This window comes from Pelodiscus sinensis, chromosome 29, assembly GCF_049634645.1.
Source record: "Pelodiscus sinensis isolate JC-2024 chromosome 29, ASM4963464v1, whole genome shotgun sequence".
NCBI classification, from domain to species: domain Eukaryota; kingdom Metazoa; phylum Chordata; order Testudines; family Trionychidae; genus Pelodiscus; species Pelodiscus sinensis.
The window spans coordinates 9,597,558-9,621,666 of record NC_134739.1 but is presented as its reverse complement, the minus strand read 5'-3'; the positions used below and the strand labels follow the sequence as shown (position 1 = coordinate 9,621,666).

Sequence of the window (24,109 nt, the reverse complement as noted above, 5' to 3'; positions counted from 1 at the left end):
CTCTTCAGCTGAAAGTGAGAGGCAGCTGGCTTTAGTGCTCAAGCTATAGATGCTCCAACACTAAGCTCTAGAGGTCCCAGGTTCAAATCCACCTGGTGATGATTACACAAGCACAACCGACTCACTGGGATTTCTTTGCTGCTCTATGATGCTATGTCAAGATACCAGAGTATCTTGAAATAGCTATCCCACGTCCTCACAGCAAATCTGTTATGTCGGGCTCACTATTCTGACATCTCTGTAAACCTCATTTCTACGAGGAGTACGGGGCGTTTCGGAATAACGCTTTATTTTGAAATTTGGTGCTGTGTAGACAGTGCCAAATGGCAAAATAAGCTATTTCGAAACAGCATGGAAAGAAGATACGCAATTTGTGTCACTCAAGTTGCATATCTTATTTCAAGTCACGGTGCTGTGTAGACGCATCTTGAGTATCCATCCATATGTGGCCTCCCCAGGGAAACCCAAAGACCACTGTTGCAAACAGCAGCACAGAGTTTCCTTCCAGCTGCTTGGCAAATTATTCCCCTCCACCCCCTAGGAAATGTTTTGATGACAATTATATATTCAAAAAACACCCTTGATTTTTGACATTAAAATGTAATTAAAACATTTCATTAAAAGAATCCAAAACTTTAAAACCGACCTTGTTTTGGGAGGGAGGAAGGGAGAAGGGGGGATGCGAAAAATATCCAATTAGTTAAAAAAGCCACTTTCCAATGGGAAAAAAAAAAGGTTTAAATGGAAATTTTAATGCAACCAATTAAAGGGAGGAGGCCCTGATATTCCTCAGTGGTTAAGGGGGCAAAGGAGAAGGAAGAGATTGGAAGCCTGAGACTTTATTATATAAATATCACACAGCCGAGGCCTGGGCTCGCCGGTGGAATGACCTTGAAGTTAGAAAACTAACGAGAGCGATTATGCAATGAGCAAGCAGGTCTGAGCACGGCACTTGAATAGATGGCAGCTGACAGATACCCTGCACTCTTAGACACCCTTTTCTTCTGTGTTTAAACTCTTAAAATGACCCTCCAAAGCTACTTTACTGCTATTGATTCGGGGAGCAAAACCCAATTGATCTTGGTTGAAATGAACCATTTAAAAATGCCTGTCTATAATAGTGATGAATGGCCCTGCATGGGATTCATCTCGGATGCACCCCGTTTCAAAAGTGGGCATGTGTCTCCTGGGTCGGTTTCAAAGTCCTCCCTCGGCAGCAACAGACCCACCGAGCGAGTGCTCTAAGCCAGCAAACGCGCTTCCCTTCCAGGTGAGAGTGACAAATAGGCAAATTTGCATCAGCAGTTTACTGCCCAAAAGACCTTTTAGCAAATCAAAAAATTAAGTGGGCTGGTGTGGAAAGTGGCTGGAAGTCAACAGAATAATAAGGGCTCCGCTAGGCAATGTTCCTGCTAATCGTTTTCATCCATGTGCAGAATACATTTTGTTACGTGCACCAAGGCATATGCAGATGTGCACCAGCAGTCGACACACATGCGGATGGCTGTGGGCGCTCTGCTAATCAGCTGGGAAGCACCCAGATCTCTCCGGGAAGGCTGCTCAAATGCACAGCCACTAGGGCTTGACTGTAATTTACAGGGTGATGAGACTCAATAAGAATAAGGCAGCTCGGGTCAATCTGTAGAGCACTGGGTCGGGTCCCAGGAGATCCTAGAATCCTAGAACTGGAAGGGACCTCGAAGGGTCATTGAGTCTAGTCCCCTGCCCTCACAGCAGGACCAACCACCATCTAGATCACCCCGATAGATGCCCATCTAACCTGCTCTTAAATATCTCCAGTGATGGAGATTCTACAAGCTCCCAAGGCAATTTATTCCAGTGTTTCACCACCCTGACAGGTAGGAAGTTTTTCCTAATGTCCAACCTAAACCTCCCTTGCTGCAGTTTAAGCCCATTGCCAGAGGCCAAGGAGAACACTTTTTTCTCCCTCCTCCTTGTACCACCCTTTTAAGTAACTGAAAGCTGCTATCATGCCCCCTCTTGGTTTTCTCCTTTCTAAACTAAACACGCCCAATTCTTTCAGTCTTCCCTCATAGCTCATGTTCTCTAGACCTTTCATCATTTTCGTTGCTCTTCTCTGGACCCTCTCCGATTTCTCCACATCTTTCTGGAAACGTGATGCCTGAGATTTAGATTCTCTCCCCTGATCTGCCATTAATCTGTTCTGTGACACCGAACGAGTGACACTGAATGTATCACGCCGCCTGTTGTCCTTCCCGTAACCCATTCAGTATTGGACGGCACTGATCCTTGCCCTTCATGGTTAAGTGCAAACGGCTCCTTCAGGCTCGGCACCTAAGGATCGGAGGGAGCCCAGAGTGGGTTCTCGGGGGTGGGGTTATCAGGCGTTCACGAGGCTCCAGGTCCCATTGCTTTTGGCAGAAGCTGCTGACCTGTAAATCTGGCCCAACCCATGGGAGTTTAGCACTTCTGAACGCAGCGGGTGGCCCAGAGGCCAACTCCTGCCAAGAAGGGAGCATCTCAGCTCCCTTTGAAGCCAAGCAGCCGGGCAGATACCCAGGAGCCATGGCCTGAGTCTGTCTGTCCACGCAGAGCAACTGGTCTCCCGGGCCAGACCAAGAGTCACCCCCCTGGCTAACGTGCTGCTTTTTGTCACAGCTCCCCCCCCCCCATCTTTGGAATGTTCCTTTCTCCCTCCCTGAGAGTGGAACGCAATAGACAGGATTCTGCAGAGAGCAATGAGCATCACACCCTTGATGCTGGGTTGTCTGCCCCAGCTGGCCCCCCTCTCCCGACACCGTCCCCTTGCGCTGGGGAGGAGCCACGGACATCACCGGCTCTGGCCTGAAAGTTTCTGGGGCCCACAGAACAACTCACCGTGTTGAAGTTGGGGAACAGGTTGAGCGGGGACGTCCCATTGAGTCGAAAGGTCAGGAAGTGCTTGATGTCCAGTGGCGGGTGCAGGGGTCGCCCCGGAATCGGCAGCGAGGTTAAGAGGGGGCTGCTGTGCCCAGCCGGCCCTACGCAGAGAGGGAAGGAGACACACCATTGAGATCGGTCTTAGGTAAGCCAGCTGAAAAAGGGCAGAGGGCGCCTCTTGTCTGTTTGAATTTAAATGTTGCTTTGGCTTTTTTGGTTTCCAGTAAATGAAATGAACCGTTATTACCATGAAAAGGGGATTTTTTTTGGCCTTGCATTGCTGCAAAATGTCCCCCCGGGACACCAAAACTTTTCAAGCCATGATCTTTTTGCTTACGCGTGTCATCTTAAATACCAGCTTCCCCCACCAGCTCTAATAACCAGCCCATGATCCCACTGCCCACAGAGAAATAATGGACCTCTCCCACTCCAAGGGCATGCTGGGTAGCAATCGGGGGTCGTTCTCAGATCCCGGTGCAGGATTGGGGGTCTCTGATTATAGACTTCTTGGGCAGGGACTTGGACTTGGTTTTGAGTCTGATTCCACTCCAAGCCCTCTGACACCACTGTTAAATATGTAACAGCAAAAGGCCCTGATGCTAAAAATGCTATTTCTCCGATCTCAAAGGCCACAGAAAGGCTCTGGGCCTGTTGTCGAAACACGACCCTTTTTCGAAAAGTCTCTGGCGCAAAAGAAATGCGACGGAACAGACCATGCTGTAACCAACTCCCTAACTGCCCCACTCCGCCCCTCATTCTCATTTGCACCACTCATCTGCCCATCTCCAAGCGCTGTACAGCAAAGGGCAGTAACTTCAACCCCATCCACAGCTGGGAAAAACAGAGGCGCAAAGACATGAAAGAAAGGAATCGGGTGAAGTTCAATAAGGACAAGTCCTGCACGTGGGACAGAAGAATCCCAAGTACAGCAACAGGCTGGGGACCGACTGGCTAAGCAGCAGTTCTGCAGAAAAAGACTGGGGATTGCAGTGGAGGAGATGCCGAAGAGGAGTCAACAGGGTGCCCTTGTAGCCATGAAGGCTAACAGCAAATTGGGGTGTATTAGGAGGAGCATGGCCAGCAAATCTCAGGAAGTGATTATTCCCCTTTATTCAGCTCTGGTGAGGCCACATCTGGAGTGTTGCATCCAATTCTGGGCCCCCCCCCCATTACAGAAAGGATGTGGAGGCGTTCGAGAGAGTTAAGCGGAGAGCAACCAAAATGATGAAGAGGATGGAGCACATGATTTAGGAGGAGAGGCTGAGGGATTTGGGATTATTTAGTCTGCAGAAGAGAAGAGTAACGGGGGATTTGAGAGCAGCCTTCAACTCCCTGAAGGGGGGTTCCAAAGAGGCTGGAGAGAGGCTGTTCTCAGGGGATGACAGACGAGGAGCAAAGGTCTCAGGATGCAGTGGGGGAGGTCTAGGTTGGATATTAGGAAGAGCTATTTCCCTAGGAGGGTGGGGAAGCACTGGGATGGGTTCCTGAGGGAGGGGGTGGAATCTCCATCCCTAGAGGTTTTTAAATCCTGGCTTGACAAAGCCCTGGCTGGGATGATTGAGTTGGGGTTGGTCCTGCTTTGGGCAGGGGGTCGATGACTCCTAAGGTCTCTTCCAGCCCTAGGATTCTATGAAAGGCTTCACCCGACATCCTGCAGAAGGCCAGCATGCAAGCTGGGAGTAGAACCCCCCTCTCGTCCCACTCCCTCCCGCTGCTTCTTCGTTAGTACAACGAAAGCCGCAAGAGCGCGAGTGTCCTGTAAAGACACAAGTGACTCGGGCATCTACATCCCACTGGTGAGACGCTGACCCCAGTGAAATCAAAGGCAAAACTCTCCTTGACTTCAGCCAGGCCAGGGTGTCACTTGTGTGTGTCTGTCACAATCCCCCTCCAGCGTCACTTTAGACATGAAGCCTCCTCTGAACAGGCCAGGAGGGCTGGAGAGAAGCGCTTGCCTCACTACTCTGCCGAATCAGGCCTTCCGCCGATGACCGTTCTTGCTGTGCATCCCCGCGTCTCGCCCTGGCGGAGCAGGGAGCCAAGAGGAAAATCTGAAATTCCAAGTTGCAGGATGGTTGAATTTCAGAATAGAAAGCATGACACACTGGCCCTGCAGGCAACTGTGACCTCTTTCTGGGAGAATGCACAGATTCATTTCTTTCCCTTTGGAGGAGCTATCCCTGAGCCAGTCCTAACTCCAGGGTAAAAATTACAGTTTGCTTCGCCAGGCGTGCGTTGATCGAATTAATTCCAAAGTCACCCAGGAGGGAAATCTGGGAAAGCGTTTAAAAATAAACAAAAACAAATAAATAAATGGAAAGAAAAGGGGATGGGGGGGGGGAGGGGACACAAACCCCAGCAAATAAAAAAAGGGTGAACAGCGCATAATTAACTTTCTGGGGCGTGAAACAGTATTTCTGCATCGCATCATCTGATGCGGAAGGTAGCAGCCAATGGGACTGGTGACCCCTAGGGAGTCCCCTGCATCCTGCCCTTTTACAAGCAACACAATACAGGTTGAACCACTCTAGTCCAGCAACGTCTGGGGTCCGGCATGATTTTAGTGAGCCGGATGTCCACTTCTCATGGGTGTGGCCATGTTTCCTGCAGTCCCATGAAGTCTGTTTACAGCCACCAGGCCTGGTTCTCAGTGTTCTGGGCTGTGATTTAGCTCGGATTTACCCCTACCTGTCTTCTGAGAGCCCAGGAAGTAGTAGAAGCATTGATGATGCTAGATGATTTAGTTGGGATTGGTCCTGCCTAGAGCAGGGGGCTGGACTTGATGACCTTCTGAGATCTCTTCCAGTTCTATGATTCTATTATATTGATCTGTGGTTTGGCAAATTCTCTGATGTGACATTGGCCAGGTGCAGAGGGGGCCGGATTAGGGAGGTTCAACCTGTTCTAGACCAATGAGTGGATTCGGGACTCGACCGCAAGGGCGTCAGTACGTCTTCGAGATGGGCTTGGTTTGCTTTGTTATTTCTAAAGAACACATCATGAGAATCATAGACTCCTAGGGTGGAAGGCTCTGTCTACACTGCACAGTTATTTCGGAATAAGCTATTCCGGAACAGTTATTCCAAAATAGCTCATTTCGAAATAGCACGTCTACACTGCAGGGAAGCCTCAAAATGAGTCTGAGGCAGGCTTCCCTAATGTAGATGTGCTATCTCGATTTTGAGCACCAGGAGGAATAACGTCGAATGGCCTCCGTGAGGGGCTATTTCGAAATAGCAGCAGTGGAGCGTCTACACATGCCTTATTTCGAAATGGCTATTTCGGAAGAGGAGTTATTCCTCACAGAATGAGGTTTACAGAAGGCGGCATAAGCCGTTCGTTATTTCAAAATTATTTTGAAATAACGGAATGGCTGTGTGGCTGCTCGCATTGTTACTTCGGAAAAACGGCCGTTATTCTGAAATAACGTTGTGGTGTAGACACACCCGAAGAGGTCATCGAGTCCCGCCCCCTGCCCAAAGCAGGACCAATGAGGAACGCAGCCTGCAAAACCTCGCTACCTCTGTGGAGGGGGAAGGGGCTAATCAGCGACTTGACAAAGGCAAAGCCACTGCTAGGCGGGGGTAGATGGTGGTTGCTAGAACAGCCCCTGACGTGTAGGGCTGGGAGGCATTTCTGCCCCAAGGCGAGCGCTAGACAGTCGCCCGGTTTGGCCAGGACTGTTTTCAGAAGCCCCTAGGAACCAGCTCGCTCTGTCTGCTGGCTGGCGGGGGCGGGGCGGGGAGGGGGGAAGAGGGAGAACTTTAAGCTTGCGTGTACATATTTTGCTGGCTCAGGGACTTGGTTCTCACTCCCCTGAGACAGTCGGTTACCTAGACGAGCCACCCAAGTTTGTGCGGGGTGTGGTAGAAACCCACATGAGATGGTTCCTTCTTTGAAGGGCTCCCCCTCGATCGGTACCAGGCAGGCAAAGAGCAGGAGACAGGCCGAAGAGCAATATTCTTATCCCCATTTCACAGAGGCGGGAACCGAGATCCAGAGAAGTTGGCTTGTCCGAGATCGCACAGCCAATGTATGGCAGAGCTAGGAACAGACTCCAGACTTCCTTCCAAGACTCTGGGCAGCAGCTTTCACACAAGATTCTCTCCCCCATCGTGTCTGTCAGACTGATCCCACAGGCCAGACTCCTCTCACAACAGAGCAGTGTTATCTAGTGGTTAGAGCCCAGAGGTGTGAGCCAGGATTCTTGGGCTCTTCTACCTGCTTTGCCATTGCCGTGTTCCTTGGGGAAGTTACAGCACCTCTCCAGGCCTCAGTTTCTCCAGCTGTCCAATAAGGATATTATTAGAGGCATTCAAATACTGTAGAGGGGCGACAAGTGGGGTATAAATGCAGAGGGAGAAAGAGACAGAGATGGCATCAAGTCTAACCCCCTGCTCAAAGCAGGACCAACCCCAACTCAATCAACCCAGCCAGAGCTGTGTCAAGCCGGGACTCAAACACCTCTAGGGATGGAGATTCCACCCCCTCCCTAGGGAACCCATCCCAGCGCTTCCCCACCCTCCCAGGGAAATAGTTCTCCTAATATCCAACCTAGACCTCCCCCACTGCAACTTGAGCCCATTGCTCCTCATTCTGCCATCTGCCACCACTGAGAACAGCCTCTCTCCAGCCTCTTTGGAACCCCCCTTCAGGGAGTTAAAGGCTGCTCTCAAATCCCCCCTCGCTCTTCTCTTCTGTAGGCTAAAGGAGCCTAGTAAACATGCCCCTATAGTGCCATGTGTCATGGCTGGCACAGTGTGCAGAAGTAGCGAGGCTTCAGAAGTGAAAGGGTTACACAGAACTACTCTCCCCATTTGGGGTCACCTGTGGAGTGACCGTCCACTCAAGCCTGCTTAGAACTAAAGTATATTTCTCTGGGTGGAAATTGCTTGGTTCCGTCTCCAGTGCTTAGACAGTCCAAGCAGATCGCAAGACGAATTGTGTCTCTCCTGTACCACGGCGGGTCTGTAACCCGGAGCCTCACAGAAAGAGCCAGGCTGATGAGCCATCCGGACAGCTTGCCTCACTGCTTCCACTCCGTGCTAGCCCGGCCTGTGCCGAAAGGTTTTGAAAGAAGACAATGGCACCGGTAACAATGCTTTTCCCCCATCTAAGATAGCGAGGCAAGGGGACGCTCATGGGAGCAGCAAATCTATCAGGGTTGGAATTACGGGAGCGAGCACAGCTGTGAATATGCAAATAATTGCCCACGCTTCGTGAGTTCCCAGAAAGCGGCCGGCAGAGCCTCACCACAGGCAAGCGAGGCAGGGAAGTGTTATCTACCCCTAGAAAGGGAAACCGAGGCCCAAGCGGTTCTGTCTTAGGCTATGACTACACTGGGACGGGTTGGCAACAAAAGTGCTGTCGACATGTAAAAGTCGCCCAAAGTGACAACTGGTCAAACCGTTTTTTCTGCATCCCATTATCGACATTTCATGGCCACATTGCTAGCTCCCCTGTTGACAGACAGAGCAAGTTGTAGGGAAGCATCCAAAAGGGCAGCGTTAGAATCATAGAGCTGGAAGAGACCTCAGGAGGTCATCAGGTCCAGCCCCCTGCTCTAGGCAGGGCCAATACCAACTAAATCAACCCGGCCAGGGCTTTGTCAAGCCGGGACTCAAACACCTCTAGGGATGGAGATTCCACCCTCTCCCTAGGGAACCCATTCCAGTGCTTCTCCACCCTCCTAGTGAAACAGCTTTTCCTAATATCCAACCTAGACCTCCGCCACTAACTTGAGACCATTGCTCCTCGTTCTGCCATCTGCCACCACTGAGAACAGCCTCTCTCCATCCTCTTTGGAACCCCCTTCAGGATGTCGAAGGCTGCTCTCAAATCCCACCTCACTCTTCTCTTCTGCAGACTAAATAAGCCCAAATCCCTCAGCCTCTCCTCATAGGTCATGTGCTCCAACCCCCTCATCATTTTGGCCGCCCTCCGCTGGACCCTCTCCAATGCGTCCACATCCTTTCTATAGTGGGGGCCCAGAACTAGACCCAATACTCCAGATGTGGCCTCAGCAGAGCTGAATAAAGGGGAATAATCACTTCTCTGGATCTGCTGGCAATGCCTCGAGTTTCATTCCAACCCACACGACTCTCCCGCAGAGAAGCTTTGCTGACGAGGGGCTTAGATGCAGCGGCCGCGGGTAAAAGATCTCCCTGTCTCCTATTGGCTCCGTGTGGGAGGGAGATCCCGGCCTTGGTTTGCTTTCTGATTCAGCAAAGACACCTCCGCCGGCTCGGTAAATACCAGGCCAACCGTCCTCGGGCTCAGTTCAGCAAAGCACTTACGCACCAACTTAAGTCCCATGGAAGTCAGGGGAGCTTAAACAGGGGCGTAAGTGTTGTGCAGGTACCAACACAGTGCTAGGGCTGCCAAGAGACTTACCAGCCCCCTGGGCAAAGTGGGAGGGGGCCTGGCTCCATATCCCTGGAAAGGGCGGCGCCTTAGGTGGTAGGGGTGGAGCCAGGGGTAGCCCCACCCCCAGCCAACGCTTCAGGGACTGCGCAGGGCTCTGGCGGTGATTGAAAGGGCCCAGGGAATCCTCCTGTGAGCAATTCAAACCAATTTTTTGGCTTCCCAAGCCACCTTCCCGGCCATTCTCCGTGGGAGCGGCTGGGCTGCAGGGCTTTGCTAAATCAAGACCGGCATGCAGGACGCACGGAAAGAAAAATCGCCAGTTACCCCAGCTCTCGAGCGGGCTCCTTCCCCCAGGTCCATTCGCTCCTGCAAATGAATCCCCCCTCCCATCCCCCCAAAAAAACTCCCTTCCAACCCGATCTGTGTAGCAGGTGCAAGGGCGTTTATCCCGCACGTGCCCTTGTGACGCACCAGGATGCTACCGCAGCAGTGTCAATCCGGTGGGTTGGCCAAGGACACATTTCCCTGCGCTCAGTGCTGCCATGAACAACTGGCACGACCTCTACCCAAGGCATGTGGGGACGGCAGCAGTTTATTTACACAGAAACAATCTGGCTCCTTCTCTCCTTCTCTAGGCCAGCGGGTCCCAATCTCTCTCATAGCGCGGACCGGCAAACCCATTCACAAACTTTTGGTGGACCGGGAACAGTTTATTTGCATCTGTGCATATTCATTATTTGTATAATGATTATGCAGATATGCAAATGAAATGTTACCAGCTGGCCAAAAGCCCTGGACCGCAGAGCTGCTGCAATCAGCCCGTTCCAGCTCTGGCAGTCACCACGTGGCAGGCGGCTGCCGCAGCTGAAGCCAGCAGTTTGCAGCAGCTCTGGGGTACACCTGGTCCCCTGAGCCCTTCAGTGCCCTCCACTACCCCCTCAGAGCCAGCCACTGACCCCAGAGTCCTCTGCACCCAACCCTCCCAATGCCAGCCTCCCACCCTCACAGCCCCCCAGTGCCAGCCCCCATTAGAGTCCCCCCATTACCAGACTGCCAACCTCCTGCTTCCAGAGCCCCACTGCACTCAACCCTCCCACCGAGCGCTCCCCAGTCCCCAATATTAGCTCTGTCCCTAGAGCCCCCAGTGCCAGCCCTGCTCCCATAACTCCCCCACTACTAGCTCCATCCCCAGAACCGCCCAGTGCCAGCTCCCCACCCGATGCCCCCCATGTCAGTCCCCACCTCTTAGAGCTCCCCAGTACTAACCTCACCCCCAGAGCTCCCCAGTATTAGCTTCATCCCCAGAGCTGCTCAGTGCCAGCCCCCTGCCTCTTAGAGCCCCCCACCCCACAGTAACCCCTAACACCAGCCCTGCCCCCTTCACCTAGCCCTGCGCTGCCTCCCAGCCACCAGCTGAGCACTGCTGCCTGGGTCACAGCTGCTCTAAGGCTGCCGTGCCGGACTCCGTGCGGCCCTCCTGCTGTGCAGCCAATCGCTCTTCTGCGTCCGGGAGGAGACCCCGCCCCTGCCCAGCACTGGTTGGCTGAGAGTGGGGCAAGACATGCCTCTCCCAACAGCTGCAGGGGGAGGGGCTGGGCAGCGTACCTCCAGAGCCACCGCAGCCCGGCAGCCAGTGGTTCGTGGCCCGGCACCGGTCCACGGACCGGCAGTTGAGAACTGCTGCTCTAGGCCAGCAATTGGCAACCGAGGCTAAACTGGGCCATGGGGGTGGCCCTCCCTCGCAGCGGGCCTCAAGACTGTCATAACCGAGATGGTCTCCCAGGAGGTAGTAGTTCTGCTCCCTGCACTTGGGTTCCTAGAATTTGTGGGCGAGGCCGAATGAATCATACCAGCACTGTGACTGGACGCAGAGGGAGCGCACGGCTCTCAGCCAATGCTGGGTGCAATCAGCCCCCAACGTACCTTCCGTGCCCTGGCTTATCATGGGGCTCCCTTTATCGATACAGATGGAAGCCAGCAGACTCTGGCAACCCCGCATGTTGCAAAAGGTCTCGTGGGGCAACAGGCTGCCCACTGCTCTAGTCACTCCTCGCTCTCTCTGTTGCCTCTCCACTCCTCTACCCCAGGATTGAAAATCTCTGCCCTCCCTCCCGGCGCTGGAGTTGAATTTCACTTCAACTACTTTAACCAGACCTTTGGGAATGGCTCTCTGTCCCCTCCCCCTACAGGCTGGGGCTCAAAGCATGAGCTGGTGCACGGTTGCCATCGTGCTGGGAAAACAGCAGAGCACCCGAAAGAGCACTGAGCCTTTGAGGATTTGGCCCAGATGATCAACAGCCCACTGCATTTTTAGCAGCAGCTGGCAGACTGCAACTTCCTGGAGGTTCCTTACAAGTCACTCCGCTAGACCACAGCTGTTTGGGGCCAGTATTCCGACGTCTCCACCCCACAATAGGCAACCGGGCTGGCTTTGGAAGAGGTACAACAAACTGCGCATATCCTGCCATGAACTCCTCCGCACAACTCACAGCAGGATGGGGACCAGGGTACGCTCTGGTTTCTCAGAGCGCAGATCTATGCAAGGCGCTGCCCCGGATCTCTGGCGGGGGAATGCTGCATCTACATTCGGAAGCCATGTGGAACAACCCTTCTCCCCACATTTGTGGCCAATAGCGGGCTTAAATTCTATCTTTTTTTTTTGTTTGTTTTGCTCAACAAAAAATCTCCGGTGTTCCCCATAAAAAACAAAACAAACCATTATTGTTTGGTGTTCCTCGGTCTTAAAAAGTTTAAGAAACACTGCTTTAGGGACTAATCATTCAAAATGCCCAAGCCTCAGTGCTGTACCAACACTGAGGAAGGGAAGAGAAGGGTGGTTTTGTGGTTAAACCATTTGATTAGGACTCAAGAAATCTGGACCCAGCCACCTTGGATCTAGGGTTGCCAGATGGTTGAATCAGCCAGGTCTACAGACCCACCTACTTCATAAGAACGGCCGTATTGGGTCAGACCAAAGATTCATCTAGCCCAGTATCCGGTCTTCCAATAGTGGCCAATGCCAGATGCCCCCAGAGGGAATGAACAGAACAGGGAATCATCAAGTGATCTCACCCCGTCACCCATTCCCAAACTCTGACAGAGCTAGGGACACCATTCCACCCACCCTGGCTAATAGCCATTGATGGACCTAACCTCCATGAATCTATCTAGCTCTTTTTTGAACCCTGTTGAAGTCCTAGCCTTCACCACATCCTCTGGCAAGGAGTTCCACAGGTTGTGTGATGCATGAAGTTGTACTTCCTTTTGGTTGTTTTAAACTATTAATTTCTTTGGGTGACCACTAGTTCTTATGTTATGGGAAAAAGTAAATTACTTTTCTTATTCACTTTCTCCACACCTGGCATTATTTTATGGTCCTCTATCCTATCCCCACTTAGACTGGGACTTTTCAGCTTAGAAAAGAGGAGGCTTTTTAATCTCTCTTCAGAAGGGGTGGCCTGACAACAGCACTGGAACCTCTCCTTCTGTCACGTTAGCAAGTGTCTACACAGCTGCATTGCTGCGGTACTGCATCCTTCCTTCGGTAGCACAGCTGCACTGCTAGCTACACTTACAGCTGCTGACCTGCTGAAGGAGAAAAACCACCCTGAAAACAAGCCGAGGAGGACCATGGAGAGATGCTCACAGTGACAAGGTCCGAGCGGGACCCCCAGGAAGAGTATCATGCATTACTCACGGACACTGGAAACCCAGGCCTGATCCAAAGTCTTCGCTGGGTTCTGGGTCCTTAATAGGAAAAAATGCACCATGCATGAAACAAGAACAACGTGATGGCTACAAGGAAAGCACAAGAGGCTTGGTTCTGCATGGTGGTGACGGGGATGGTGTTGCTCAACATGGGAACCTTGGAGACTTGTAGGATTTCTGACCTCCTAGTGCAGCAACTATTGCCTGAACCCTTTGCAAAACGTGCCCAGCTGTCAGGCTGCATAAGCATTAAAATGGCAGAATACTTCAGTCAAATGTTTGGACTTTATTGCAAATCAAAACCAGCAGTGGGGATCTTCTCTTCCTCTCCCTCCCCCCCCCCCAACTAAGAAAAACACCTCGAGTGCATGAGCCCACATAATTAACAAAGAGGACACATGGCCATGCAACACAGGCGCTCTCCGGACATGGTTACTCAGGTTAAACGCTTGTGTACCGAGCCCACGTGGATAGAGGAGACGTCTTACCCTTGACAACGTCATTTGCTCCAAGGTGAAGGAATGTTTAAAAAAAAATCAATAGAAACAAATCTCAGGTTTGCCCATTAAAGGATGTTTTCTTCAGTTGCAAGAGACTTAGACTGCAACGGAAATGCATGAGGGACAATGCGTTGTTCTGAAAAGACCAGGAATTCACAATTGATTACTTTTTTGGACCCCTGTAGATCATTTATTCTGTCATTGCAAAAAGAAAAAGTCTTTTAGATATCTTTGTCTTTTAACGCTAGGAAAGTTAAGATATATTTATTTAATATGCATCTATATTTATATAAATATATATATACATACACATATCTACACAAGATGCATTTAAAAGTTGTGATTTCCTTGGTGATTCCAAAGCCATTCTCCAAGTCACCTGCATCGGTAATGATAATGAGTGGATTCCAACACTACAAATATTTTATGCTATGTGCAAGGAATTTTAACAAGACACTGGCAGGCATGATAGATGTGCAAGAGAGCTAGAAAGATATGCTGCCTCTTCAGTGTTCATACTCTAGGCTCCAAAGAGGGGGCAGGGTGGGAAGGGGGGGATTTTTTTTTGGAGAATGGACCATCAAGAGAAGGCTGCCAAGAATGGTGTGTGAAAGCAAGGTTATGTTGGAGCTCAAAAGATGAGATTTTTTTTGAAATTTAATAAGCGTGGTTAAAACCAGCAGGGAAAATGGGCTGTTAAACATTGCAGCCAATTCAAATTTTGTTTGGGACACCAGGGCCAAAATGGATGCAAGACAAAAGCTCCCTTTTCCGGCTTCATAAAAAATCGGACTTGCTCAAAAGCTTCCACTACTGAACAGAACGCTCTTGTGACATTTCGCATTTAGCCCTAGGTCCTGTCATGTGCTCGTGAGGCTGGCGGATCAGAAATGATGGAAGAGACGAGAATGGAAAAGCAAAGGGAAAAATCAGAATAACGAGAACAAAAAACAAAACACAATCCTTCGATATTCTTGCTTAAATGTAAGGCCTCACACCCCTTCAAGCGGGGTAATGTTATCTCAGAGTAAAAAATATTATTTTCACATCCCATCACCCCAAAAGGTGCCTTGGTTTTCATCTTGTTTAATCTGCGCCATGAGGAAATCAGAGTCTCTCCTACTTTCATAATACTCAATTGCTAACGCAAAGTCAAACTCGTTAACGGTGGGCCCGTCGATGGCGATCTTCATGAGGTTGGACAGGCCAGAGTCCTTTGTGGAGCACCACCGTCTGTGTTTCATGAGTTCCCGGCCCCGGTTGATCTTCTCATAGAGCACCGAGCCAAGAGGCAAGGCCAGAGCAACGGCAGCCAGGACAGCAAAGTCTGGGAAGAGCTCGTGCATTTCGGAATTGCTGTAAACCAGCTTGACGCACAGGTCCTTGAAGGACAGCTGGCTGAGGCAGAACACGATCCGTTTGAAAAGGGGGAAATCGTTCAGGGCTCTTTCACTCACCACCACCTGAGAATACGCCTGCAAGAGGAAGTTCAGTTCATTGATGCCGTAGCTGCCGATATCATCCAAAGACTGGGGGTAGTACTTGGGGTTAAAGATGGTGGAGAAGGACTTGACAGCCTCAAGCCCGTGGCTGGGGAATCTATCCAGCAGGTTTCCCCGCACACTCTCAAGGTAGGTTTCCTTCAAGTGCTCAAAGTTCTTCAGGTGCAGCTTGGAGCAGCTGGCGAGCTCTACCCCCTTGTAGTAGAAACGGCTCTCGTCTTCCCAGTCCTCCTGGGGATGCTCATTCAGCTCGTTGAGGAACTCCTGGAAGTTCTGGCCGCTCACGCTCTTCAGGGCCTGCAGGGTGGCAGCGGTAGCCGAGATGATGGGCTGCAGGGTGGAGAGATCAAAGTCCTCGATCTGGAAGAACCAACTCAGCTTTTGGAAGATGGGGAGGACGTCCAGGAGAATCTTTGTGAAAGCCACGAACTGGAACTTCTTGAGCTCTTCACAGAGGCCCAATGCCACGGGGGACCTCTGGGACTCACTCTCCAGCAGAAGCACCAACGTAGGCCAGGAGGAGTCAATTGCCTCCACAGCGGGGAACATGGAAGTCCAGTGGATGGTCTTGGGACCCTTCAGGTCCATCTCTCCTAGATCCAGGATGCTCTGCAGCTCCTGGAGGCTGTTGCTCTCCCCTTTGAAGTTGGAGTAAAGTCTGAAGACGGCATCCACCGTGGACTCGTATTTCCGGACATACTCAATGTTAGCGACACTCTCAGCAGGGAGCAAGGAGCTCTTGTGGGAAAGGCAGTGCATCTCCGTGAGGAGAGGACACACGGACTTCAGCTTGGCCCCCACCCCATTCAGTCTGTCGGCCCCCAGGCAGGAGCTGTGAAAGCTGAGCCATGTGATCTTCTTGGTGGGAATGCCGAAAGAGTGCATCACCTCGACCGCTTTGTCCGCCACAGTGCAGGTCTCCCCGGCTGGCAACTCAAAGCTGCCCAGGAATGTGATGGAGGTCTGCCCGTCGTACGGGGAGACGGTGGTTGTAAACATGAGCAGGTTCCGGTGCTCCAGAACGTCGACCGTCTCGTCCACCACCAGCCCAACGAACGGCGAGGCTTTCATCTTGTGCCTGTCCTCATTGTGAAGGACTTGGACGATCGCTGCCTGCGCCAGTGAACGAAGCAGCACCAGGGTGGGCAGGGGGGGAAAAAGAAATTAAAATGAATTTCGAAGCACATGGGGGATTTGCAGCATGCTTAAAAAAGGCCTTAGAAGCGGCAAGGTGCCCTGATACTGGTCTCACTTAACTCTGACTCAGGAAAGCATTTCAACGCCGGCTTCCCTTTAAGCCCTATTGACTTTCCACGAGACTTGGGGTCAAATTTTCCAAATATCCTCAGATGTCTTAAGCTAAATCTCATTGCCAAAAGCACACGAGTCACTTAGGAGTCAAAGAAAATCGATGGTACTTGGGCACAGGTAAAAAAAATGTTGATGCACAATCCAGAGGTTTTTAAAGGGTGTTAGGTGCCTAAGTCCCTTTAAAGTTGGGACTTAAGTGATTTAAGAGTCTAAACCCCATTGACTTTCATTAGGCTCCCCAAGTGCCTACATCACTGTTGGAAATGGGTCTTTGGTGCTTTCAGAATGCCACCTTTTGGCTCCTAGGTCACTTAGGAGTCAAAGGAAGTCAGTGGAACTTAGGCACATGTGAAAATTTTACTCTGAAACACATGCCCAGTGATAAGCGCGGGTGTAAGCTGAGCAGATGAACTTCCCTGAACCGGAGCCTAATTCTGAAATAACGCCACGGGACTTCTTCTGGATTTACACTGGAGGGACAGAGAGCAGAATCCTTTGCATGGAAACTTCAGTAACAACCATCCAGGCAACCTTTATTTTTTTTAAAAAGAAAAGCTACAGAATCCTAGTCTTTCAGCCCCGTTCCTCTTTCACGCCTGCGTCAAGAGGTCAATCAGACCCAAGATCCACTGCAGGGATATAGTGCTGCTCTTGCCAATTACTATAAAACCCTGCAGTATTTTTATGCAATATTTATATTGTCAGAGTGCCTACAGGATTCAGCGAGGCGAGCCCATGTCGTGCACAGCGCTGTACACACATGCAGGGAACAGAAGTCTCTGCCCCAAATTGGTTTCCTTTTTTAAAATAAGGGAATTTCCTGCTGGTTTACTAAAGCAGTATTGGAAACTCAAGCTAATGCTCGCTTAAGCCAATATTTTACTTGTGCTTAAGTCCTACTGATTTCAATAAGCACATACTTAACATTAAGCACCTGTTTGGTGGTATCCCAAATAGGAATGCATTTCTGACTCCTCCCCCGATTCTCTTTCATAGTGACTCTGGAATCTCATCTTTGTTAGAGTATAATTAGCATACCTGAGACCCGCTTTTGTATTGTGTTATAATTTCATCTGTTACTCATACTTTAAAAACAAATCACACATTGAAGAAGCCATAAAACTTCATGGTGGTTTTTCTTTTTCTTAATTCCATTTGGCCCCTTTCATTAAAATACCACTGATTTGAAATTTTTTTTTTTTTCAAATGCAGCAAATACCACTAGAGGCTGAGGAATCTAATTAGTGGGTTAGTCTATTTGCAGTAAAATAGGGCTCTTTATTTAGCTAAATGACTGGCAAGTGGCCAAGATTCGCTACAAATTAATTTGATTTTAACAGGCATGAACATTTGTAAAATTAAGAAAATCCTCTCTGAATTCTTTGCCTTCAACTTGATCTCACTGATTACCCAGTTTAGGGTAAAAAGAGACAAAAAATACCCCCACAGTGCTCTGGTATGCTAATTGATCTCTTGAGCTTTGACCATTAAAATAGTCATCATTCATTGATTGTGAAATCTACCACATTCAAACAAGAGGGAGGGGGAAAAAAAGTTTCTGTTTTAAAGAACTGATGGCTTTACATTCCCTTCTCAAGCCCAGTAGCTCCTCATGTACGTTAAAAGCACACGGATGACAGAATGAACTCATGACTCCCTGTTCTTTAACAGCCAGTCTCTGACGGACCTCAACACTTTCTACTGGCCCCTAGGAATTCCCAGGGTGCCTAATTAGCTGTCGACACCAACAAGATTTTGCATCAATTTTTAATCTCAAGAAACGTCTCTTAAGCCTCCACAAGATGGGAGCAGCACGGAATTGCCAGCTGCAGGTGGTCTTATGTGAAAGTTTCGTGCAGACCAAGAGCTGGCGTAGCTCAGTGGACTGAACTCATGGGCAGCTTCTCCTAGCTTTGGCATCATTCTGGAAGGGGGAAATTCACCCATTTGCAAGAGGCTAGCAAAGAAGACCCATGCACCAAGCAAGCTCAGGCCTTGAACAGTTGAGTGGCCTTGTGCCGTTTCATGCCTCAGTTTCCCCACTAATAAAAGGGGGCGACACTACTACTTACTCCCTTCCCAGTGGGTTTGGTGAGGACTGATTAGGTACCGTCTGCACGGCTCTAGGAGAACACAGAGCACAGTAGAGTTCCAGGCATGATTAATGATCCATACCATTGTACTAGAACTTACATGCTGGACACCTTCAAGCAGGTTTTTTTTTTTTTTTTTAAAATCCAGGAGGTTCCTGGTTAAAAGCTCAGCAGAGCACTTAGGCCAACCCCCGTGGGACTGGAGCACGTGCTTAGCGCTGCGATTCAGGAACGCGTCTGAAATGTTAAGTCCATGCTCCAGTCCTGCCAATTTGGTCAAGGCCTTGTCTGTCTGTGTCCAAAGATGCTTTTCCGGAATGGTGTCCTAGGGGCTTTGCTGGGGATGCACGTCAGGCCTTTGCTGTACTGAGGGGCAGTCAGGTGGCTTTATTGGTGGGTCGGTCGCCAGCAGGCAGGGCAGCCCGAAGCCCCTGCGATCGAACACAGCCGGCAGGGCAGCCCACACACAGCCAGTAGGGCAGCCCGAAGCCCCTGCGATCAAACACCAGGGCAGAGAACCCAACCACAAAGCCCCCGACTCCCGTACACACCTGCATCTCTCTGACGCTGCCGGGGTGGTAACAGTCATTGCGCTCCGAGGTTAGCAATGCCTGGCAGAGGTTGAACTTCTGGAACTCAAGCAAGGAGGAGCACTTCTCGGCCGGGATCTCCTCCTTGGCCATCCAGTACACAGTGGTGAGGACGGCTATCTTGGCGGGGTTCACTTCCACCTTGATCACAGAGCGCAGCTCCGGGTAGCTGTGGACGTGCGGGTCGAAAGCCAGCGTCCCTCGGTTCACCGCCAGCGCCTGGTGGTGAGCGCCGGAGGTAACGTGCCGCAGCAAGGCGTGGCGCTGGAAGTTATCCGTGCCCACGGTGAAGGCATTCTCCGCTTTGCCGTGCTTGTTCTTCACCAGCGCCTGGCGACACTCTAGGCAAAACATGAGTTTCCTTTCATAGTCAAACTCCAGCCAGGTAAATTCTTCCTTCCAGTGCTCATTGAAATAGCGCTTACACTTTTTATTGGAATTGGAAGTTTCCCCAGCTGGCTTTTTCCCCGCAGGCACCATATTGCTGTGGCTGGGAAATCAAACACTACGGAGGAACTGAACTGTGTCCTTGAAGGAGCAGCCTCTACATTTAATTTAGAAAGGAAGGTCTAGTACCACTTTCCTGGTTCGACTGGAGACGAAAGAGACAAGGGGAGAGGGATTAGGGCGCTGGCAAAACCTGCGCTAATTACTTAGTCTTGTCTTTTAACACGGGCCTACGGCAGCACTCAACGACCGCAGAGAAGCGCCCAGCTGAGGAGCAGCCGCCACCGGACAGGCCGACAACTTGGAGATCCCTTGACCGCCTGGACCAACGACCTTCCCTTCACTGTCTGAAGGCGAGAAGGGATGCTCAAGCCCAGAGCATGCTTTGCGCTGCACTCCCAGCGAGGTGCAGGCTACCAGGCTAACCCTGCTCTGTACCAGCCTCCCCCACCCTTAAACTGGTCCCTTGGTCATGGATCTCTGTAGCTCTCGGGAAGCACAGCAAGAGCACGAGCACGTGGAAAGGTTCAGGCAAATAGTCTAGCCCCCTTGAGCAGGGCTGCGGGACAGGGCAGGGGGGGAGGGGGTACTCCATCTGCTGGGTCTCAGCCCCCCAGGGTTGCTCCTGCTGGGGAGCGGCCTCCAGCAGTAGGAAATTTTAGGGAAAACAGTCATGTGATAATGCAGCCCAATGGCTAGATCTTACGGGGCCTTGAGCAAAGCACATCTGCAAAGCCCAACCAATCCAGCTGCTTCTTCCTTTCTCCCCCGTGGGCACATGCCGCTTTCCCCACCTCCCGGGCTGCAGTGACGGCTGGTAAAACTGTTCAGTTCCGGGGAACCGGCCGTGGCTGCGTGCCAGCGAGCCCAGGGCAACGCAGAACCCCTGGCAACTGCTTTGAGTTCCCACCTCTGCAGATGGCCCAGACGCCGCTCAGTTACAGAGCGCTGGGATTTTACAATCTGCTCGAGGGAGATGGAAATAAAGAGCCGGACGGAAAGTCTCTGTGCAGTGGTCTGCAGCAGGGATGTAAAAGTTGAACCGGTTAATCGGTTACCCTCACCCGGTAGGAGGTGGAGCAGCTCCCTGCCTGCCCCGGGCGAGGGGCCGTTTCAGCCCTGCAGGGCCCACCGTAGGCAGGGGCTGGTCCGGCGGACCGGCCAGAGTAGCCCGTTCGTGGTGGGCTCAGCCTGGCCCCCCTGCCACAGGTTACATGCTGTGGCTCCCAGGAGCCAGCTGCAGAGCATGCTGCAATGCCTCCCCACCCGGAGTGGAGCTGGCAGCCCCCGCTCCCAGGGTGGCTTAGCTGTGGGCTCCGCGGTATAAAGCTAAGAGCCTACAGTGCGCAGCTCATAGTGTGTGTAACCACTAAGATTGCTAGCGGTCACATGGTTACCCTTTAAAACAACTTTCTACATCCCTAGTCTAGAACATGGGAACGGCCAGACAGGGTCAGACCAAAGGTCCATCTAGCCCAGTATCCCGTCTGCCGCCAGTGGCCAATGCCAGATGCCCCAGAGGGAGGGAACACAACAGGTGATCCTCACGTGATCCCTCCCGTCACCCACTTCCAGAGAAACAGAAGCTAGGGATGCCTGGCTAATAGCCATTGGTGGACCTAACCTCCATGAATCTATCGAGTTCTTTTTTGAACCCCGTTAAAGTTCTAGCCTTCACCGCATCCTCTGGCAAGGAGTTCCACAGGTTGACTGTGTGTTGTGAGAAGAAAAACTTCCTTTTGTTTGTTTTAAACCTGCTGCCTATTCATTTCATTTGGTCATCCCTATTTCTTATATTGTGGGAATAAGGAAATAACTTTTCCTTATTCACTTTTTCCACACCAGTCATGGTTCTACAGACCTCTGTCATATCCCCCCTTAGTCTCCTCTTCTCTAAGCTGAAAAGTCCAAGTCTTTTTAATCTTTCTCCTCATATGGGACCCGTTCCAAACCTCTAATCCTTTTTGTTGTCCTTTTCTGAATCTTTCCCAATGCCAAGAGATCTTTTTTGAGATGAGGTGATCACATCTGCAGGTGTCCCTTGGTTTTATATAGCGGCAATAAGCAAGCTATTTTCTGTTTTGTTCTCTGTCCCCTTTTTAATGGCTCCTAACATTCTGTTTGCTTTTTTCACTGCTGTTCTCATCTATCACGTCTATCGTCCTCCCTTCCTACCGACCCTTTGCAAAGAAGTCCCGTAAATCTGCCACCGGGATGTTGCGAAAGGCCGGCACGAGCTGGTTATATCCGTCATCACTGAATTTACTTCATTACAGAGGTGAAAGAAGTGAAGGGGGGAATGGAGGAGAGAAGGGAAAGGGAATTGATAAGCCCTGTACTGGCAGGAGAGACTAAAGCAGGGAAGATTTTCCAGCAACAGAGAAGGGGAGTTTCCCAAGCTCTGCTTCCTACCGGATGGAACGTACCATCTATGCCACTGCCAGGGAACAGGCAGCCCCTGTCCCCTTCCAACCTCACTCAAGGGTTCAATTTCTCCCTTGGCTTGAGGGGGAATGCTGCGCCCGCAGACACGCCGCCAGGCTCGGTAATTTCTCCTTGGTTCACGAGTTCCTGGCACTATCGCCTTCCTGAGCGCTGCCATCCTAAGGCAACAGAGAACTAGCAACTCTTTCCCCATTACCGTAGATTCGTTTCTTCAGCCATTTCCTTTCTGAAACCTAAAGGACCCCAACTTTTTCAAACTTGCCCTCAAATCACCCGTTTCCCAGGGGTTCCTGGCACAGAAGCATTTCCTGATGGGAGCCAAATGTGCCAGGGCTCTGGCTATGCTAAACGTTCCCCCCCAATCACCTTGCTCATCAAATCTGTTCTTTGTAATTGCTCCACTGGTCTCTACTCTCCAGGGCCAGCCCAGCCCAGCCCCAAAGAGGGGGAAAATACACCACTAGAGCCAGAAAACATTCGACCTGTCTAAAGAGAGACGTCTCAGGCAGAGCCGTGTTAGTCTGTATCTGCCAAGACAGGGAGGAGTCTAGAGATTAACAGATTGATTTGGGCATACGCTTTCGTGGGTCAAACCCACTGCTGACGAAGCACCCAAATGAATCCGTTAACCTGTAAGGGGCCTGCTCCTTGTTTTGGCAGGAGGTGGGCAGAGGAGCAGGATGAACTGAAGAGCAGCTCGCAGCATGAACCTCGGCTGGCCCGCATGGTGCAGTGGCAGGCTACTGCACTGCCAGCCAAGAGAGCCAGGTTTGTGGGGCAGGAAGACAGCCACCGCTAAGTGCGCCAGAGAGGCGCCAGGCATCCCGCAGCACCGGTGAAATGCGTCACCTGGCCACATGGACACTCGGAACAGACTTAGCGACAGCAAAATTCACACAGAGCACGAAGGGGGGAACAGAGGGGTGGGCACCGGACTTGGAGCCAGGAATTCCTGGGTGCTGATCTGGCCTATGTCATTTCAACCACTTGGCCAACCTGCCTCAGTTTCCCCCTCTCCGCACCATGGTGGCCACAGTACTGCCCTGCCCCTCTCTGTGGCATGGGAGGTTGTCCGTGAAGAGCCACGCTCATGCTAAGCACTATTAGTTCACCTGAGCCTATGGGCAGGACGCAGGTCTCGACGTAAGGCTAGTCCAGCCAGCTTGAACCGAGGAAAACTTCCACTCCGGCAGACAGAGGTCCCGTCCTACCCTGTCCTTCCCCACGCTGGCTTCGGGGCTACCTAGACGCTTGTGTGGATGCTCTGGGCAGGCATCAGAGCAATTTGGATCCTGGTACTCAAAGGCCCCTCCTGCTGGGGAGCAAGGCACAGTATTTCCAGTTCCTGTCTCTGGCTTGGGAACGTCTCCCAGCCCCGGCTGCCCTCCACGCTCCAGGCCTGGCTCTTTGCACCTGCTCCTTTCTCTCCCTGCTCATTCCCCCTGGCGCCGGTGCCTTCTCCTCTGCTTCTCCCTCCATGCTGCCCCCTCTACTGGGACAAGGCTCCTAACCCCTCATGATGCCCTCTGTGCAAAAACCTCCCACTCAAGCACATGCCTCCTGCAACGGCCCACCCATCGATGGTACCCGGGACAATAAGAACATAAGAACAGCCGTACTGGGACAGACCAAAGGTCCATCTAGCCCAGTATCCTGTCTGCCGACAGTGGCCAGCGCCAGGTGCCCCGGAGAGGGTGGACCAAAGACAATGATCAAGCGATTTGTCTCCTGCCATCCCTCTCCAGCCTCTGACAGACAGAGGCCAAGGACACCATTTTATCCCCTGGCTAATAGCCTTTTATGGACCTAACCTCCATGAAATTATCGAGCTTCTCTTTAAACTCTGTTCTAGTCCTAGCCTTCACAGCCTCCTCTGGCAAGGAGTTCCACAGGTTGACTACACGCTGTGTGAAGAAGAACTTCACAATATGGACCGGCTGCGTGTGGCCCTCGGACTGGCCTCACCCAGGTGCTGATCCAAAGTGTACAGAAGTCAGAGGGCCCCTTCCCACGGACTCCACGGCGCTTGGGATCAGGCGCTTAAAAGCAGGAGCAAAAGACCAGCCAGAATGGAGCAGGGCTGTGTCTGTCCAGGCCAGAGGTTCTCCACCTGCAGGACACTTGCAGTCCAAGCGTGGCCACAGGCAGGGCCCTACAGGTAGTGTAGGATGCAGCCCACCCTGGTAAACAGGTGCAGAACCACTGGTCTGTCCAGGAGCCCATCTCTGCATCAGATGCTTCCAGGG

At 51.5% G+C, this 24,109-nt stretch overlaps 1 protein-coding gene across 19 annotated transcripts in view; it reads right to left on the bottom strand.

The window, feature by feature from the left end:
- LOC102463920 (zinc finger protein 385C) overlaps positions 1–24,109 on the bottom strand; it is a 222,628-nt gene that overhangs the window by 51,900 nt on the left and 146,619 nt on the right. For 8 of the 19 annotated variants that reach the window (XM_075911606.1, XM_006130935.4, XM_025188595.2 and 5 more), the window contains one exon: positions 2,860–3,002. In XM_075911606.1, coding sequence (XP_075767721.1) covers positions 2,860–3,002 — 143 coding nt within the window. Of the gene's footprint in view, positions 1–2,859; positions 3,003–13,307; positions 16,091–18,932; positions 19,564–21,844; positions 22,948–22,975; positions 23,179–24,109 lie in introns of those variants that run through there. The other 11 variants (XM_075911599.1, XM_025188591.2, XM_075911597.1 and 8 more) reach the window with 7 other exon arrangements.